Source organism: Panulirus ornatus, chromosome 43, assembly GCF_036320965.1.
Source record: "Panulirus ornatus isolate Po-2019 chromosome 43, ASM3632096v1, whole genome shotgun sequence".
Lineage (NCBI taxonomy): Eukaryota > Metazoa > Arthropoda > Malacostraca > Decapoda > Palinuridae > Panulirus > Panulirus ornatus.
Window position 1 is genome coordinate 18,406,894 of NC_092266.1, and position 16,676 is coordinate 18,423,569.

A 16,676-nucleotide genomic window follows, 5' to 3' on the forward strand; every position below is an offset into this window, starting at 1 on the left:
TTATATCTGATTTCTTAAAACAAAGATATTCTTGTAAATAGTATGCCTGAGAAAATCAATAAAATTAAAAGAATGAGTCTATGTAGGCAAAGATGTTAAAGGTCGCTCACGTGTGGGCAACACTAACATAACCAGTTACCGCTAGAAGCTCCGTCTCGCGCTGGGCTTCCCTACGTTTAATCATTATGAAAATATTCAGAAATACCTACCATCACAAAAAAATATTACAAAATGCACTTTTTCTCTGTCCAAAAATCAATGGCATTTAGTATGACTCTTTTTGTTGCGTTGAAATCTTTAAAGGTATTTTTATAAGCGTTTGCTTTCATGTCGAAACTTTAAGTCAATACAAATACAGTTTTATTTTTTATTCACTAAATGATTTCTGTCAGTATTAAGTGAAAGATCATTAGATATATCACAATAATAAAGGTGCAATGTTTTCTCTATGGTACAGTACTTAAAAGTAATGGAAAAATATCTTCCCGATAACCTACCCAAGGTGTAATGCTGGAACGGCGCGAAGTTATAAATACAGGCAACGCGCGTCGTCTGCAGTTAGTCGGCATCATGAGCACTGGCGAAGCAGACACAATTGAACTAGAGTCATCATCCCACATCCAGGTGGCCTCCGGGCTGGACACCGGGGATGATGGCCACTTGTCTCCTACCACGCATTCCAACAGCGTGTATGAAACTAGGTATCAAAAATCACTTCGTCACTACCTAACTCGTGAAGCCTTACCAAAGGAGTCCCATTACAGAAACCTCAATTCCATTGTTGATGGATCTGTAAGACCAACATTGGATGACCTGCACAACAACACCTTCAGGTCTGAACAACAGGTAAGGAGTTCCTCAACACTTTATTTATTGCAGGATCTTATTTCGTGAATGTGATTAGGAGTTACTTTCAACCGTGCTTTAAACATTTTTACACAGCTAACCTTTTTATTAGTGGAAAGGTCTGAATTGTAAGTTATAATTAATTTATGTTGCGTTACCTAAACCGTGTACATTTTATACAAGAACCACAGTGAAAGAGACACGATAAAACAGTTTTTGCGATACCGTTAGGAGAAAGTATAACTAAGAATTTGAATTGTCTGTCGAGAAACGAAATTGTGATTTAAGTATTACTGAAGAAGTTGAATTGTCTAGTGAAAAACAAAATTGTGATACATATTTCTACGGTATGTTAAGGTTATGTATTGTTTGAATAAGTCAGTTGGATATACGTTAAGATGCACTTTTAACAACCTTGCTACTTAAACGAGTGATCCCCAGGGGCGACATCAGTTTAATAAAATGATTATAATCTAATTTAGTCACTCTCCCACTCAATATCTAACGGTCTTTCGTGATATCTTGTATTCTTTCGTATTCTCGTAACACCGGTAGCTTAACTGAGCAACATTTTCTAACTGCTTGTGTATAAGAGCGTTTAAGGATACCTTATAGTTTCTTTTTTTCCCCTTTCATGCAAACGATCGTAGTGTTTGGCGGTGAGGGAACCGAAATGTTTGGGCTGGGTTCTCAGGTACAGGTGGTACGGTCAAGGTAAACGGGGATGAAATTTACACTGTTCCATTAATGATTTGGATGTTAATTAAGTCTCGTAAAAGTGTCCAAGTTACAAACCTCTGTGTGTTACACAAAGATTTCTTTGCTGTGGCGTGAATACTTCATGACTGTAGAATATATGTATATATATATATATATATATATATATATATATATATATATATATATATATATATGCATGATTGGACTCCGCCAGCAATAATTTACACCGCGAGTGAAGTCACCTTTGGCGAAGTTGTTTTATTGTAAGTAGAGCCACATTAAAGAACTTTTCACAGTAAAAGTCTTCATTTCCTTGCTACTGAAAGTAGCACAGCCATGGGTTGCAGGAACCTTTAGAAAGGTTAGCGCCAGGACTCTTTACGAAAACTGGCTTCAGGATATATATATATATAGAGGGGGCCAGGTGAGGATATTCCAAAAAAGGCCCAGTCCTCTGTTCCTAACGCTACCTCGCTAACGCGGGAAATGGCGAATAGTTTAAAAGAAAAAGAATATATATATATATATATATATATATATATATATATATATATATATATATATATACACACACACACGGTGTGAGGAGTTGTCAGGGGGAGAGTAAAGCGTATGTGTGAGTAGGAAGTTGACGTGTGTTATTGGTTCCACTTGATAGGTCATCTTCAAGGGTATGTGATGTCACCATGGCTGTTTACTCTGTCAGTGGATGGGATGGATTGGGGGATAAGTGCAAATGTTTTGGAAAGGGGGCGGGTCTGCAGTTTGCTGGGATCTGGGGGGCCCTGGGAAGTGAGTCAGTTGCTGTTCGCAGATGACACGGCCCTTGGGGCAGATTGAAGTGTCAGAGTTTGGAAAATGTGGAAGGAAGGAGTTGAAAATTAATGTCAAAAAGTAAGGGAACGAGATAAAGAGAGACAGTTTGATTTAAGTGTGAGTGTTAATGGAAAGAACCTGGAGAGAGTGGGATGTTTCAGCTACTTGGGAGTGGACGTGGCAGCGGATAGAACTATTGAAGCTGACGTGAAATTACGGGGTGCGAGAAGTGACTAAGGTCCTGAGTGACGTGTGGAAAGAGATGTCAGTGTGTGTGTGAGGGGGAAGACATGGTATGTTTGACGGTGCTGTGTGGTAGCGAATCATTGGCCATAAATGCAAAAGCACGGTATAGGTTGAATAAGTTGGAAATGAAATGCCTGAGGACACAGTGTTGTTCGGGCGAATCGATTAAAGTAAGCGATAACATTATCATAGAGATGTAATAGTTAGCGGAGTATGTTTGAGAAAGTCAATTACGGTGTTGTGAAATGGCTGGACAATTGGACAGGGTGAGTTGGGAAGGACTGACCATGAGGATACCTATGTGTCAGAAGTGGAGGGAACAAGGGGGATGAAGAGACTGAGGATGAGATGGAAAGATGGAGTGAAAGAAGCTTTGAGTTATCGGGGTCTGAACCTGCATGATGGTGTGAGGCATGCATGGGTTAGAGTGAAAATGGAGCGATGTGATATACAGAGGGCATCGTGTTGTCAGTGGGTGGATCCGGGGAGCATGGAGTGGTCAGGGGAAACCACGGAGAGGTGAAGGGTGCTGGCTGTGGTTTCGGTGCATTATTCGTGACAGCTAGGGAGCTGACGTTAGCAGAGGAGTGCATAGACTTCACCAGCTCCTGGCGCTACCTCGCAGATTAAGGTAGTAAGCTGTTGACAGTAGCCTCCCAGGATGGAACTACCGTCCTGATTGAGGGACGTTTAAGTTGTGCCCACCATTTAAGGGTTGCTGGTTTTACTTTCTCTATCATCAGATTTGGACAACCGGGCTAGTCCTGCCACCTTTTTGAAACCACTATACATGTACTTAGATCTCGCTTATTTTCTACTCATAAGTTCTCTTGCCATCTCCTGTCTGCACAATATTTTTTAAAATGTTATCATGATTGGGTCCAACAAACCTGGCATCATTGGGGGCTAAGAATCTCTGGGTTCCCGCCTGACTCTACTGCTAATGAGAAGGAAGGCTTTGACAGTAGTAGCAACGACCCTCCCACGACCTTTCGTTTCCTAATATACTAGGATAGATCTTCTAATGTTCACTATACAAACATTCATGGTCATTTTGGAAACCTATCTTCTGTTGAATGCCATTTATCTATACCTCAACTAATATCTTACTTCTCTGAGACCCAATTGTCTAAGGATGTCTAAAAAGCCCCTTTCTCATATCCAGCTGTAATATCCACTCATGATTCCGGTTCAGAGGTGGTGTTTTTACTTATTCCAACATGACCGCACCTTTCGCACGCCTGGAGGACCTTGAGTCCCCAAACTTTGCTGTTGTCTGGCTCAAGTTGTCTCCTAACTTCCACTGATTTCTTCTGCTTCGCCTGTCTGCTCTCCAAATTCTACAGATTTTATATCTCTTCGACTGTTTAAACTCCTGCTATGAGGCCTTGACATCCTCTCACCCTTAAGCCGAGATCCTCTACCTCAGGGATTTCACCTTTCACCATAGGGAATGGTTGAATTCCTTCCATACGGATGGCGGAGAGATTAAAGCCTTCACGTTCTCAGTGATGTATGTAGAGCAAATTTTCACACACCCCACCCATATTCCTGACTGCCGTAACCTCTCCAAATATTCTGGATATGTTTTTCGCTTCTAATCTTTCATGCTGTAAATATACAATCTCGTCCCATTTGGTTAATCTGACTTCATTTTCGTAAATATATCAGTTTTAACGGTACCTGCTCTCCCAGTAGCCCCATCTAAACGTAGATGTACCTCAACGAAGCTAACTGGAATAACTTACAAAAAATTCTTTTCTTTCCATGGATGAATTACTGTATCTTGTGTGTTGATGCCTCTCTCCGCCAAATGCATTGCTGTTATTGTTGCGTGAGTGGAAGCATTTATCCCCTCTTCCTCCATGAACTTTTCTAAATCATCGTTCAACCGTTGCTGTTATGAGGCCATTCAGGCAAGGGATCAGGCATCTTGGAAAAACTCTCCGTGCTTCGACTCGCATTTAGCATTTATCATCGTTCGTAATCATTAAAGATAGGATATCCGTGAGGCAATGCGTTCCTTTATTCAAAGAAGTGTGATAACCTCTTCTTTTCATCCAGTGGTAGGTCTGTCTGGTCTGCTAAGGGCGTCGCTGACAACTTCTGTCGCTCTACATTTCCTTCCACCTTTCCATTTTGACGGTGCTGTAGCTGTCTATCCTCAGGACAAAAGAACTGTCGTTGGTTCTCGTTTCTCCTCTTGACTCTACTTGAATGACTGACATCCCTTCACCCCCTGATGCTCCTCTTACTAATCCTATTCCCCTCGTAGTAGTCTCTTTTCGAACTGTCTGAAAAGCGCTTCTCTCTCCCTGTGTAATGAGTGTGTGTGCCTTCGAACTTGCACCAGTGCTTGCTGTTTAAAAAACAGAACTTTTCCCTCATGGAAGCATGCGTTGGTATATCCTATCCCGAAAAAGGTGGCCATTTTAACCCCTCTAGCTATCGTCCTGTTGCTTTGACGTCTGTTATTTTCAAAGTCTTTGAATTCCTTTATCAACTCCCATATCCTCTAACATGTTGAATCTTAGTCTTCTCTCTGACCACCAGCATGGCTTCCGTAAGGCAGGATCCTCTGGTGATATTCTTTCCTATCTCACTAACGTCTGGTCATCATACCGGATAGATTTTGGGGAACCATATGTAGTTGCCCTTGATATATCCAAAGCTTTTGAGTTAGTGAGGTATCGGGGTCTCATCTCCGAGCTCCCCCCCTCTTGGCTTCCTTCCCCCGCTTTGCTCCTTCTACGTATATTCCTCTCTGGCTGATCTGTCTCTGTGGTTGTTGATGGATCAGCATATCACCCTTTCTACATCAACAGCTATGATCCTCAAAGTCCTGGCATGTCTTCTACACGTTTTTCCTTTTTTTTTTTTTTTATCGTTGATTCCTTTTCTACTTCAAATAGTCAAATGAGCTCGCATGACGACTCAAACACTGCACTTCTGTCCATTCTGCTTCTCCTTCTCTGGCTCGCTTTGCATCTCGTCTCGACACAACCTCACTAAACTCAGACTTGGACAGGACTTTTCAGTTTGGTAGACCAAATCTAGCTAGATTTAATGCATCCAAGACCTAGTTTCTAACCATATCTTTATCGAACATTCTTCAGAACTTTCCTTTCTCCTTTAACGGCCCTGTAATTCCACCTCTTAACTTAGTGAACATACTTATTATTACTGGAACATCCAGTCCATTTTGGAAACCCCAAATGACGGGAATAGCTAAGTCTGCCTCTGAAGAAACTGGGAGTCTTATTTAGATGTCGGGATTTCTTTTCTCCCGAACAATTGCTTCTTTTATACAAACGATTGATCTGTCCTTTTATGGAGTACTCACATCTGGGGTGGTTCCAGCTCTGCTTCATTACTTGACTCTTGTCCGTAACTGAAATCTCCAGTGTTGCAAGAAATGGGAAATTACGTGCAAGTGTGATTTTATATATATATATATATCCCTGGGGATAGGGGATTAAGAATACTTCCCATGTATTCCCTGCGTGTCGTAGAAGGCGACTAAAAGGGGAGGGAGCGGGGGGCTGGAAATCCTCCCTTCTCGCTTTTTTTTTTAATTTTCCAAAAGAAGGAACAGAGTGGGGCCAGGTGAGGATATTCCAAAAAAGGCCCAGTCCTCTGTTCTTAACGCTACCTCGCTAACGCGGGAAATGGCGAATAGTTTAAAAGAATATATATATATATATATATATATATATATATATATATATATATATATATATATATATATATATATATATATTCCGGTTATTTTAATCCCTACGAAGAAGATTGCAGCTCATGTTTTATTTTTAACCTTCATCAAGTATTATATAGTCAGAACACATGCTTCCGTTACATTGTGCACGACCCTCCCGGGTTATTTCGGTTGTGGAGGTGGGTGTCTGCCAAGGGCAGCCATGTGGGTTTAAAACCACATACATCATGGTAATAGTTTGAACATAATGGAGATATATGATTCATGAGACGAGGATAAGAACATTATTAGTAAGGGAAGGTGATGTGTGTATGTGTGTCTGTGTGTTACATAACAGAGAGACGCACCTGTGTGCTCGCCGCGTTATGTTGGTGTAACATTTTCTGTGGGTCACACGCCACAGTGTGGTGGGTTTTGCGCAGAACATTATTTGGCCAAGATTTTTATGGATGACATGATCCCTTAGTCTCTTGGGACTGGCATGTATGTCGTATCATCACATTTCGATACTTTGTGACTGCGTGCCAAGCCTATTTCATTGCCACGTAAGTGACATTGAGGTTGTCAAGGGTGAAGAGAACTGGAAGAACATCGGTCATTGAACTAGCGTGATCGTTACCGAGGATGTCTATTGTTTTCTCCACTGATATCCGCCCGAATTTTTTGAATGCTGTCGGGAGTATAGGTTAGGACGCTTGCTTGAACGCCTACTGTTTATCCTAAGATGATGACATCCATTTTCGTACCTCAAAGCTGCTTTCTTGGCTTCTGACCCAGTGGGCTGGGAGCGGGAGGGGCACAGTGTAGCCGAAGCAAAAACATGCCTAGGACAGTGTTCCGAGTTTCAACTCAAGGAAAAAGTGTGTGTGCTTCTCTCTAATGTGGAGGTTAAGTAGGTACATGGAAATTAGAGTGGGTGCGTTGTCAGTTATAATGGTAGGCCAGAGCGTCTCGTTGCCACGTTGGTTGCTGTGGGCAGAATATTGGAACAGGTTCATTTTAGCGACTCGTAATTATATATATATATATATATATATATATATATATATATATATATATATATATATATATATATATATGTGTGTGTGTGTGTGTGTGTGTGTGTGTGTGTATTATCCCTGGGGATAGGGGAGAAAGAATACTTCTCACGTATTCCCTGCGTGTCGTAGAAGGCGACTAAAAGGGGAGGGAGCTGGGAGGCTGGAAATCCTCCCCTCTCGTTTTTAATTTTCCAAAAGAAGGAACAGAGAAGGGCTTTACGGGCTCCCTTGGGGCAGCAAACATCTTCACCTCCTTTTCTGTTATCAGACAATGACAGCGTAGTGAGTGTGACTTCCCGCTCACAGTGTTACCACTTGCAGGCAGAAACCGCTAATATATATATATATATATATATATATATATATATATATATATATATATATATATATATATATATATATGAATAGTAGCATATTGCCGATATTGTGTATACAATTAATGTTGATGTAATGAATGATACAGTCGATAAGAAGCCCTCAGGATTACCTTATGGCCCCGAGTCCCGGAGTGCACCTGGTCGAAGCAGTTTCGAGCCTTCTGTCTCGGGCCGACGAGACATAAGACTCGATGCAGCTTCCACTTAGCGTTTCCCAGGTCCTGTCGCTGCCTGCCGAGACGGGGGAGGACTTGGTTCAGCTTCCACCAGGCGTGGCCGAGGACTTTTTGTTCCCGACTGCATATGTACCAGGATCATATTATGCTGGAAGTGTCATGATTTGGCACAGTCATGGCCCGATAAACATATCTAATGCCGTAGTGTGTAGTTTGTTTTTTTTTAATCTATTTAAACAACAGTTGGTTGGTGTTGCATGTTGATCTTGTGGTGAGCTGCCTTAGTTGCTGTTGCACTTGGAGCAGTTGAATGAGTTTTGATAAGTAGATTCAAATAACGTTAATTAGGTTTAAATAGCATAGGTGTGATGGTGATTTTGAAATAGGGTTTTGACAGACTTTTAATCACTAAATGTCCATTCATCAGTACAGAGCTTCAGTGTGGTTTGCATCATGTTTCGATTTTCTTTTTTTCTCATTAATGTCATTCACTGCACCGTGGTCGCGGCAACATGAGATTACAAAAGTGTCTGTTTTTATAGTATGACCTCGGCATAGCTGGATGACACGTGGAACTTCCCTGGGATAAAACATGTGCAAAAGAATAAACATTTCCTCTTTTTTTTCTGAGTTATTGTGGTCATTCCTGGAACTGTCTGTGCGTAACTCGAACCTTGACCCGTGATGTGTGTAGTTCAGGAGGTATTACCAAACCAAGTCTTCTTCCCCGGCGTCACGCGAAATTTTTGACCTGCGAAATGGATGAACTGCCTTAATTTCGCCAATGCTTAACGAAATAAATGACCGCCAATAAATTTTCGTTGCATGCTTAATGAGGAATTAAAGTGTTATATAATTGGCTTGTGTTGATAGTTTGCTGTCGCTAGTAATACTAATTATACCAATACTGTTCACAGTGTATGTCCATTTACGATGTTCTTGTACTATTGTTGCGTCTTACGACGCTGACGTAGCTAGCTCTTGAGTGCAGTGGACTCGAAAATGTTCACCACAAATCTATGAAAATCTGCCTGAAATTTGCGGTCACTCAGCATTGTTTTCAAATGCATATTGGTCAGCCGACATGGAAGCAAAAGGAAAGAGAAAGGAGATTAGATCATATGAGGATTGTAACAAGAAAAGTTGGCGGTACCTTGTTGTGAGCGTCACTCTCGGCCAGCGTTTGGCCCACTCCGACGAGTGAGAGCTGTTCGCTCCAGTCTAAGAGTCTCCCATAGTTAAAAAGTAACTCAGAAACCACCAAGAGACTGCAGTACACACACACACACACACACACACACACAGTTCGACAGCAAAGCACTAAAGTACTGTTTGTTCAAAATCGCCGCAGAACCTAGTGAGCCTAGCCAGATGCGACTTGCTGTTTAGTGCGCACTCCTTGTGCACTTGTTCCCCGTTAGTTATAAATAACTATTTCATAGGTCAGAAGTTTAGCTTAATCCTGGGATGCAGTCGCGACTTCATCAGGTCAATCTTTACGCTACCAGTCTCACTGTTTGTGTCGGGCTCATTACAATTTGTGACAACTTCTTTCACAACTGTTTGTGACTGTTAACTACTCACACCAGCTCATTAGTTGTAACTAACGATCATATAATCCCTGGTCATCTGCGTCAAGAATATATCATTAGGTTATGGTTATACTGGAACGTGAGCGTTTCAGACCTTATGTCTGCTCTGAGTCACTTGTTTCAGGACACGCCGCTTCTCCCAGAATAGGTTGTTTCGGAGGGTATATCCTCTCCCCCCCCCGAGAACACAAGCCCATTCCACGGTGGTCGTACGCACCGACCGTTGGCTTTGAGGAGAGTAGCATCTTGTGCAAGCCTTCAGGTGCCCCTCCGTCTCTTGCCAAGTAATAGGCTGTGCGGCCTCCGACCGTTGAAGCTCTCTGGACCTGACATGAAGCTGCGAATGATGAGCTTTGCTCTGTGGCACGAACTGTGAGGCCCTTCCCTGTGGCACGAACGGTAACCTCAGCACTATGGTACGAATGGCAACCTCAAGCACTGTAGCACGAACGGTAACCTCAGCACTGTGGCACGAATGGCAACCTCAAGCGCTGTGGCACGAATGGCGACCTCAAGCACTGCGGCACGAATGGTGACCTCAAGCACCGTGGCACGAATGGCAACCTCAAGCACTGTGTTACGAACGATGATTGCGCTGGGGCGTGAGCGATTACCTCCGCACTGTGGCACGAATGATGGTTTCTGCACTGTGGTGGCACGAACGATGGCTTCTGCACTGTGGCACGAACGATGGCTTCTGCACTGTGGCACGAACGATGGCTTCTGCACTGTGGCACGAACGATGGCTTCTGCACTGTGGCACGAACGTGACCTTTCAGATATTGCAGGAGATACTGCAATTGTTTCATTTACTGGAATGTTGGAAGCTGTGTGAGTTGTGTTTGTGGAGGGTATGTTAAGTTGTCCCATCCCGGGCCACGGGTCTGGGGAGCAGCGAGCCTAGGTGTCCCATCCCGGGCCACGAGTTTAGGGAGCAGCGATCTTAGGTGTCCCATCCCGGGTCACGGGTATAGGTGGCCCATCCCGGGTCACGGGTCTAGGGAGCAGCGAGCCTAGGTGTCCCATCCCGGGTCACGGGTCTAGGGAGCAGCGAGCCTAGGTGTCCCATCCAGGGCCACGAGTCTAGGGAGCAGCGAGCCTAGGTGTCCCATCCAGGGCCACGAGTCTAGGGAGCAGCGAGCCTAGGTGCCCCATCCCGGGTCACGGGCCTAGGGAGCAGCGATCTTAGGTGTCCCATCCCGGGTCACGGGCCTAGGGAGCAGCGAGCCTAGGTGTCCCATCGCGGGCCACGGGTCTAGGGAGCAGCGAACCTAGGTGTCCCATCCCGGGCCACGAGTCTAGGGAGCAGCGATCTTAGGTGTCCCATCCCGGGTCACGGGTCTAGGGAGCAGCGAACCTAGGTGTCCCATCCCGGGCCACGAGTCTAGGGAGCAGCGATCTTAGGTGTCCCATCCCGGGTCACGGGTCTAGGGAGCAGCGAACCTAGGTGTCCCATCCCGGGTCACGGGTCTAGGGAGCAGCCAACCTAGGTGTCCCATCCCGGGCCACGGGTCTAGGGAGCAGCGAGCTTAGGTGTCCCAGCCCGAGAGCAGTGGGACACACTAGAACATGACACCTCGGCCTGAGTCATATCCGTGAGGTGATGAGTATGGAGCATACACGTGGCTAGCGGCCCCGTTCATGACCCTACAGGGTGAGTAGGGGATGGACTCATGACTGGGCAGGAGGGGGTGGGGGGAGGGGGAGGGTGCTCATGACTGTTGCCCGCGTTGGGTGGGGGGGGGGGGGGAGGACTGGTAAGGGTGGAGTGCAGGTGTGGCATGTGAGGCGTGGCCACACTAGCCTTGCCTTCATTAACCCACCTCTACCACACACCTCCCCCCACCTCCTCCTCCCTTCCTCCCTCCCTGCCTCACCCCAGCAAACTTCCCTCCCTCCCACCCCACCGCTGCTGTCTCACCCCACCACATCTCCCACCCTCCCTGATGCCTTTGGTTGCCTCACCACTCTCACCAGCCTCACCCCAGCACCGCCCCCCCCCAGCCGCGTTTGTATGCTGCAGCGCTATAGTGGATCAAGTCCTCTTTATTCCACTCATACAGTTGACTAGACCTAACTGTATACATTAACGTCGTAAAGGGGGGAATGTAAGAAGTGTCTGGGAGCGGTTTGCTCCTCGAGGAAGAAAGAGGAACAGGAACAATGTATTAATTTGTTCTTTGAAAACATCTGGCAGACGGTGGTTGTCTGTGACGTCTCGTGTATATACCTATTTGAATTGTAGTGGGAGGGAATTTCACACTCGTGGGGCCCCCCCTGTCACGTTCACATTCTTTATCTTAATTTTTTGTTCATCGCTATTTGCATTTACCGTCTTCATTCATTTTCTTGTCTATTAGTTCTCCTCTTTCACTATAATAGTGCTTCATTTTTTCTTTTTGAATTTGCTTAATTTCGTATGTCCTTTGGTTGCTCTATCCCTACATCTTTTGAAGGACTCCCCCCCCCCCCCACCCGCGTCATTAGTCTGTTTTTAAAGATTAAATGGTTATGATTGGGTCACTACTCTCTCTCTCCCAAGTTGGGCAAATTGAAGGCCTCTCTATTCTCTCCCTGTAACTCATCTCTCTTAATTCCGGCAGTATCTTTGTTGCCCACCTCTGGACTCTTTCCAGTGCCTACCTCTTGGTGCTTCTTTAGGTGCGGTGACTAAATTTGAGACGTATACTTTAGTTTTGCTTCATGTGGTGTGTGTGTGTGTGTGTGTGTGTGTGTGTGTGTGTGTGTGTGTGTGTGTGTGTGTGTGAGCTCGCACGTGCACGTACGCGCATAATTGCGTGTCAGGTATGGAGGTGGTGGTGGTGGCATGGCGTGGCCCATGGTGGCGTAGATGCGGGAGGGGTTGTAGAAGCCAGGTTATTGTACAGCTGGCGGGTTACCGTACATCCCCTTATTATAACACTAGGGTTGTAGAGGCTAGGTTGTTGTATCGCTGGAGGATCAACTTCTAACCCCGTATTGTGATGCCTGGGGTTGTATGGGCAAGGTTGTAGAGTCAAACGGGGTCACCTTGTATCCCCTCGGTATAACACCTGGCGTTGTACAGGCCAGGTTGTGCTACTAAGGGCTCACCTTGTATCTTCCTAGTATAACACCAAGGGTTTTATGGGCCAGGTTGTGCTATTAGGGGTCACCTTGTATCACCTCAGTATAATACCTGGGGTTGTACAAGCCGGGTTGTGCTATTATGGGGGTCACCTTGCATCCCCGCAGTATAGCACCTGTGGGTTGTATGGGCCAGGTTGTTGTGCCACTAGGATGGGGGGGTCACCTTGCGTCCCCTCACTATAACAACTCCGCCACTTGTTGGGTAATGGATCATTTCCGTTTTGCCAACCTTCGTGACGTCAGAGTGTGGGAGCACTATGTATTTAAATGCTTCTGGCAGTCCAAGTCACAAGGCTAGGTATGGCGGTCACCAAGAATTAGACGTCGAGGGAAATTCTTTTTGTTCTCTTCTTCGTGAGCATCTGGAGGAGGAAGGAAGGTCTTCCTGCTTCACCGACAATTTACCCGGGCTGGTCTGGATTTCTTCTTCGATAACTTGAGTCCTGTAGTCACGGTGTGTCATTCGTATGAAGCCGGAATACACAATGCATAAATTAGGAGACACTAAAGTATATACGTAAGGCACTAAGGTATATGTATGTTGAGGAACAGCATGAGTTTCGCGAGCATAGGATGTTAGGGTATGCAGCCTAGTCAGAGCGTAGGGCTGAGTACAGTATTAATACTATTTTGTGTTACGGGGTGACAGACGTGGAGAGACTGCGACTGAAACTTCATATTTCACTATAAATGATTAATATCACAAGATTAAGAATATTCCCTAGTAAGGGCAGGTAATAGTAATACCACCCTTTATATATGTTATGGTATCTAGACTATTTCCATATTGCGAATGAAATTATCAGTTATATCGTGTTGCAGTAGTCCTCTCCTCAATTCCAGCTCGTATATTATGCATGTAAAACTCGGTAATTACATAGTAAAACCCAGTAACAGCATAATAACAAACCTGAGTAAAACCTAGTAACAGCATAATAAAATCTTGAGTCCCAGTAAGTGCCTAGCAACTTGGCCAAATAAATACATGACAAAACCTACTCGGCGTAATAATAAAGCCACTTCGCGCGCTACCGGAGGACTGCATCAATATAGAATGTAATCTGTGTTTCGACAGCACTACTTTACGATTGTGGGTTAACCCAAGTTGATTAACACGAGTTGACACTACTAGAGAACTGACAGATGTCTGACACCTCCTGCCCACTACCCCCTCTCACATACCTATTATCGGAAGCATAGTTTTATTTAACCTGACCTATAGATAGAAGTGAAATTAGGACTAAGGTTAGTTGTATAGCATACCGCCATTCCAGATCAGATAACTACGATCTCGTTAACCTTTAGGAGGTGAAAGTTTCTCTTTATCCATAACGAAATCGACAGTTTTAATTGATTTGATATATTACAACGGATGTTGAAGAAACGTATCAGTGCCTAGTGCGAAAGACATCCTATATATATATATATATATATATATATATATATATATATATATATATATATATATATATATATATATATATATACACACACACACACACACACACACACACCACTAGTTTTACTGCAATTGAAGAAAACGAACAGCTTTAGATTTGTTGGGAGGTTAGGTAAGAAAGCATATGGTCGATATTAAAATAGCTCTGTAGTAAAGTGCATTGTTGGACTAGAATTTCTGGCTTTGACGTTGTCTACGTTCCCATTACAGAGGGATGGGTAGTTTCAGTAGAACAAACCATCCTCAATCATTTTGTTTATCTTGAGAAGCCTGGTATTGTTAGTAAAAAGTTTGGACGTGAATAGGCAAATTTCATGCATTCAAAAGGCGTAAATGGCAATATATCAGGAGGAATTATAATGGTTGTGAAGGCTGTCGACGGGGTAGCGTTGGAGAGCATATTTGCAGGGTCGAGTTGAAATTTAGAAATGTCACACATGCCTTGGCTACCGCGTAGCGTCTGGCATATATATGACTGTCTGTTGGTCCGTTGGTTGAGTTCCTTCATATTTATTTTGTGATTAAAGACCCTCTGCATATACATATACGGTATATATATATATATATATATATATATATATATATATATATATATATATATAATCAGAAAGTGAATTTTGATGTCATTGGCACCGAATTCGTGCATTTAGTGAGTCAAAGCATTTTGACATAGCTTTGATAAGAAAGGGTAGCAGCATGTGTGGCTGGCAGTGTGGTAGGTATGGTTATATATATCAGCGGACATCATTGGATATATGCTGTAGCAACCGGTGGTAGAGGTATATATATATATATATATATATATATATATATATATATATATATATATATATATATATATATATATATAATATATATATGGGATACTGGACTAGGAAAAGCGGGATAATGGGAACCGTTGTATTTGATAGGAGCTCATGGGTGACATAAGTTTACTGGGGGGAAGTTATGCTAGTAGGTGCACTTGCTTGACCTACACTGCGCGTTGGGGAGGGTAGGAATGTCAGATGCAACGCATGTTTGAGAAGCGGTGTGGGGGTATTTGTAGTCACATGGCACGTGTGGCAGGCTGGCTACCTATGTGACATTTGTGGCATGACCACATGTGCAGCAGGTGTTATTGCAAATGTTTAATGTGGAGGTATCGATCCTTGGGTTTATTGATCAGTTGTTGCCGTGGTTAGAGTGTTTGCTAGGCAGCGCGCGCCATGTCGGTCGGCCCACACTGCTCAGCACCACCGCAACCGGGTAGCTAACCAACCAACTCGCCACTCAGTACCACCACAAGAGGATGATTCGCCACACCTACACGCCGCTCAGCACCATAATAACTTGCCACACGAACACAGGGGTCTTCCACGGTATGCGGATCAAAGCGTCGTGTAATTTTCTTGTTAGCTGAGACAGCAGATTTTATATATATTCTATCCTATCTTGCTTTAGCAAGGTAGTTTTAAGAAGAAAACGAACAATGGGTTCATTTCTACACATCCTGTCTCCAGCAGTTTTGAGTATTGTGCTGAAACTAGACCTGTCATCTATAAGTAAACCATTGGTTTACTTTGACCGTCTCATACATCCAGAGATAAGTCACCTGAATACGTCATCCCTCTTATACCACATCAGTACAGTTCAGTGTATCCAGGTGTCCGCTTCTTACCCTCTTGAATGCTCAGGTCCTGATACCCCATTTGTTCCATCCCTTCCGTCTCCTTGTGGCACACAGGTTTTCTTTGATAGTCTGTCTTCCATACGCCGAACCATTTCTGCACGCCTTGATCGTCTCTTTCAGTCAGACTGCCCTTATTAACATATGTATTATATACACCTTTTATCTTTACCTTCCTTCCCCAGAAACCTCTTAATTAAGCTACTTCAGCGCTGAAGAAACCAGCCACATCCACATCCATTGGTTAAGTGTTCGGTGTTTTAAGTATGAAGTTGCATCTTGGGTTCATATGAGGGATCTTGTAATGTGTTGAATCAGTGATTACAGTATTGTGCAATGGGTGGTGCCTAGAGCATAGGAGAGAAAGTGTAACTCATATATGTCTGGGGAGCGTAGTTTTGGATTGATATTCAACTGATGGGATGGTGTTAGATTATAAAGGGAGGGCGGTTGTTTAGAGCTTGTTGGATCATGTTGGTATATATGTTTCGTCAACGTTGTGTTTGTTGGGGATGGGATGGGGGAATCTTTAAGCATATGTTTTGTAAGTGCGAGGGGGGAGGGGGGGCAACTTCTTAATTTTGTATCTGTGTTGGTAGTTAATGGAGTGGTTTAGATAAGAAGGGTCTAGTGCTGTTAGAAGGAATTGTTTTTGTAAGTGTTCTGTTGTGTTTGGTTTTGCAGGTGAGTTTTATTTGCTTTTGAAAAGGTAAATAAGTAGGCAAATAAGGCTTAATTTAGGTAGGAGCGGATGTTCCGTTTGTAGAGGATAATGAGGGCGATTCTTCTTTTCCAACTCTGGTACCAGTTAGTGTTCTGAGGGCGTTCAGTCTAGTTGTCGCTTTTGATGCTGGTGTTTGTGGTGTGGGAAGTGAATGTTATGTGTGTCAC

At 43.8% G+C, this 16,676-nt stretch overlaps 1 protein-coding gene across 3 annotated transcripts in view; it reads left to right on the forward strand.

Annotated features, from left to right (window-relative positions):
- The first annotated feature begins 544 nt into the window (after positions 1-544).
- Positions 545-16,676, forward strand: part of LOC139762358 (bumetanide-sensitive sodium-(potassium)-chloride cotransporter-like) — a 170,196-nt gene continuing 154,064 nt past the window's right edge. For 2 of the 3 annotated variants that reach the window (XM_071687123.1, XM_071687124.1), the window contains exon 1: positions 546-846. In XM_071687123.1, the coding sequence (XP_071543224.1) occupies positions 571-846 (276 nt within the window). In that variant the 5' untranslated portion in view covers positions 546-570. Of the gene's footprint in view, positions 847-16,676 lie in introns of all 3 variants that reach the window. The other variant, XM_071687127.1, reaches the window with a different exon arrangement.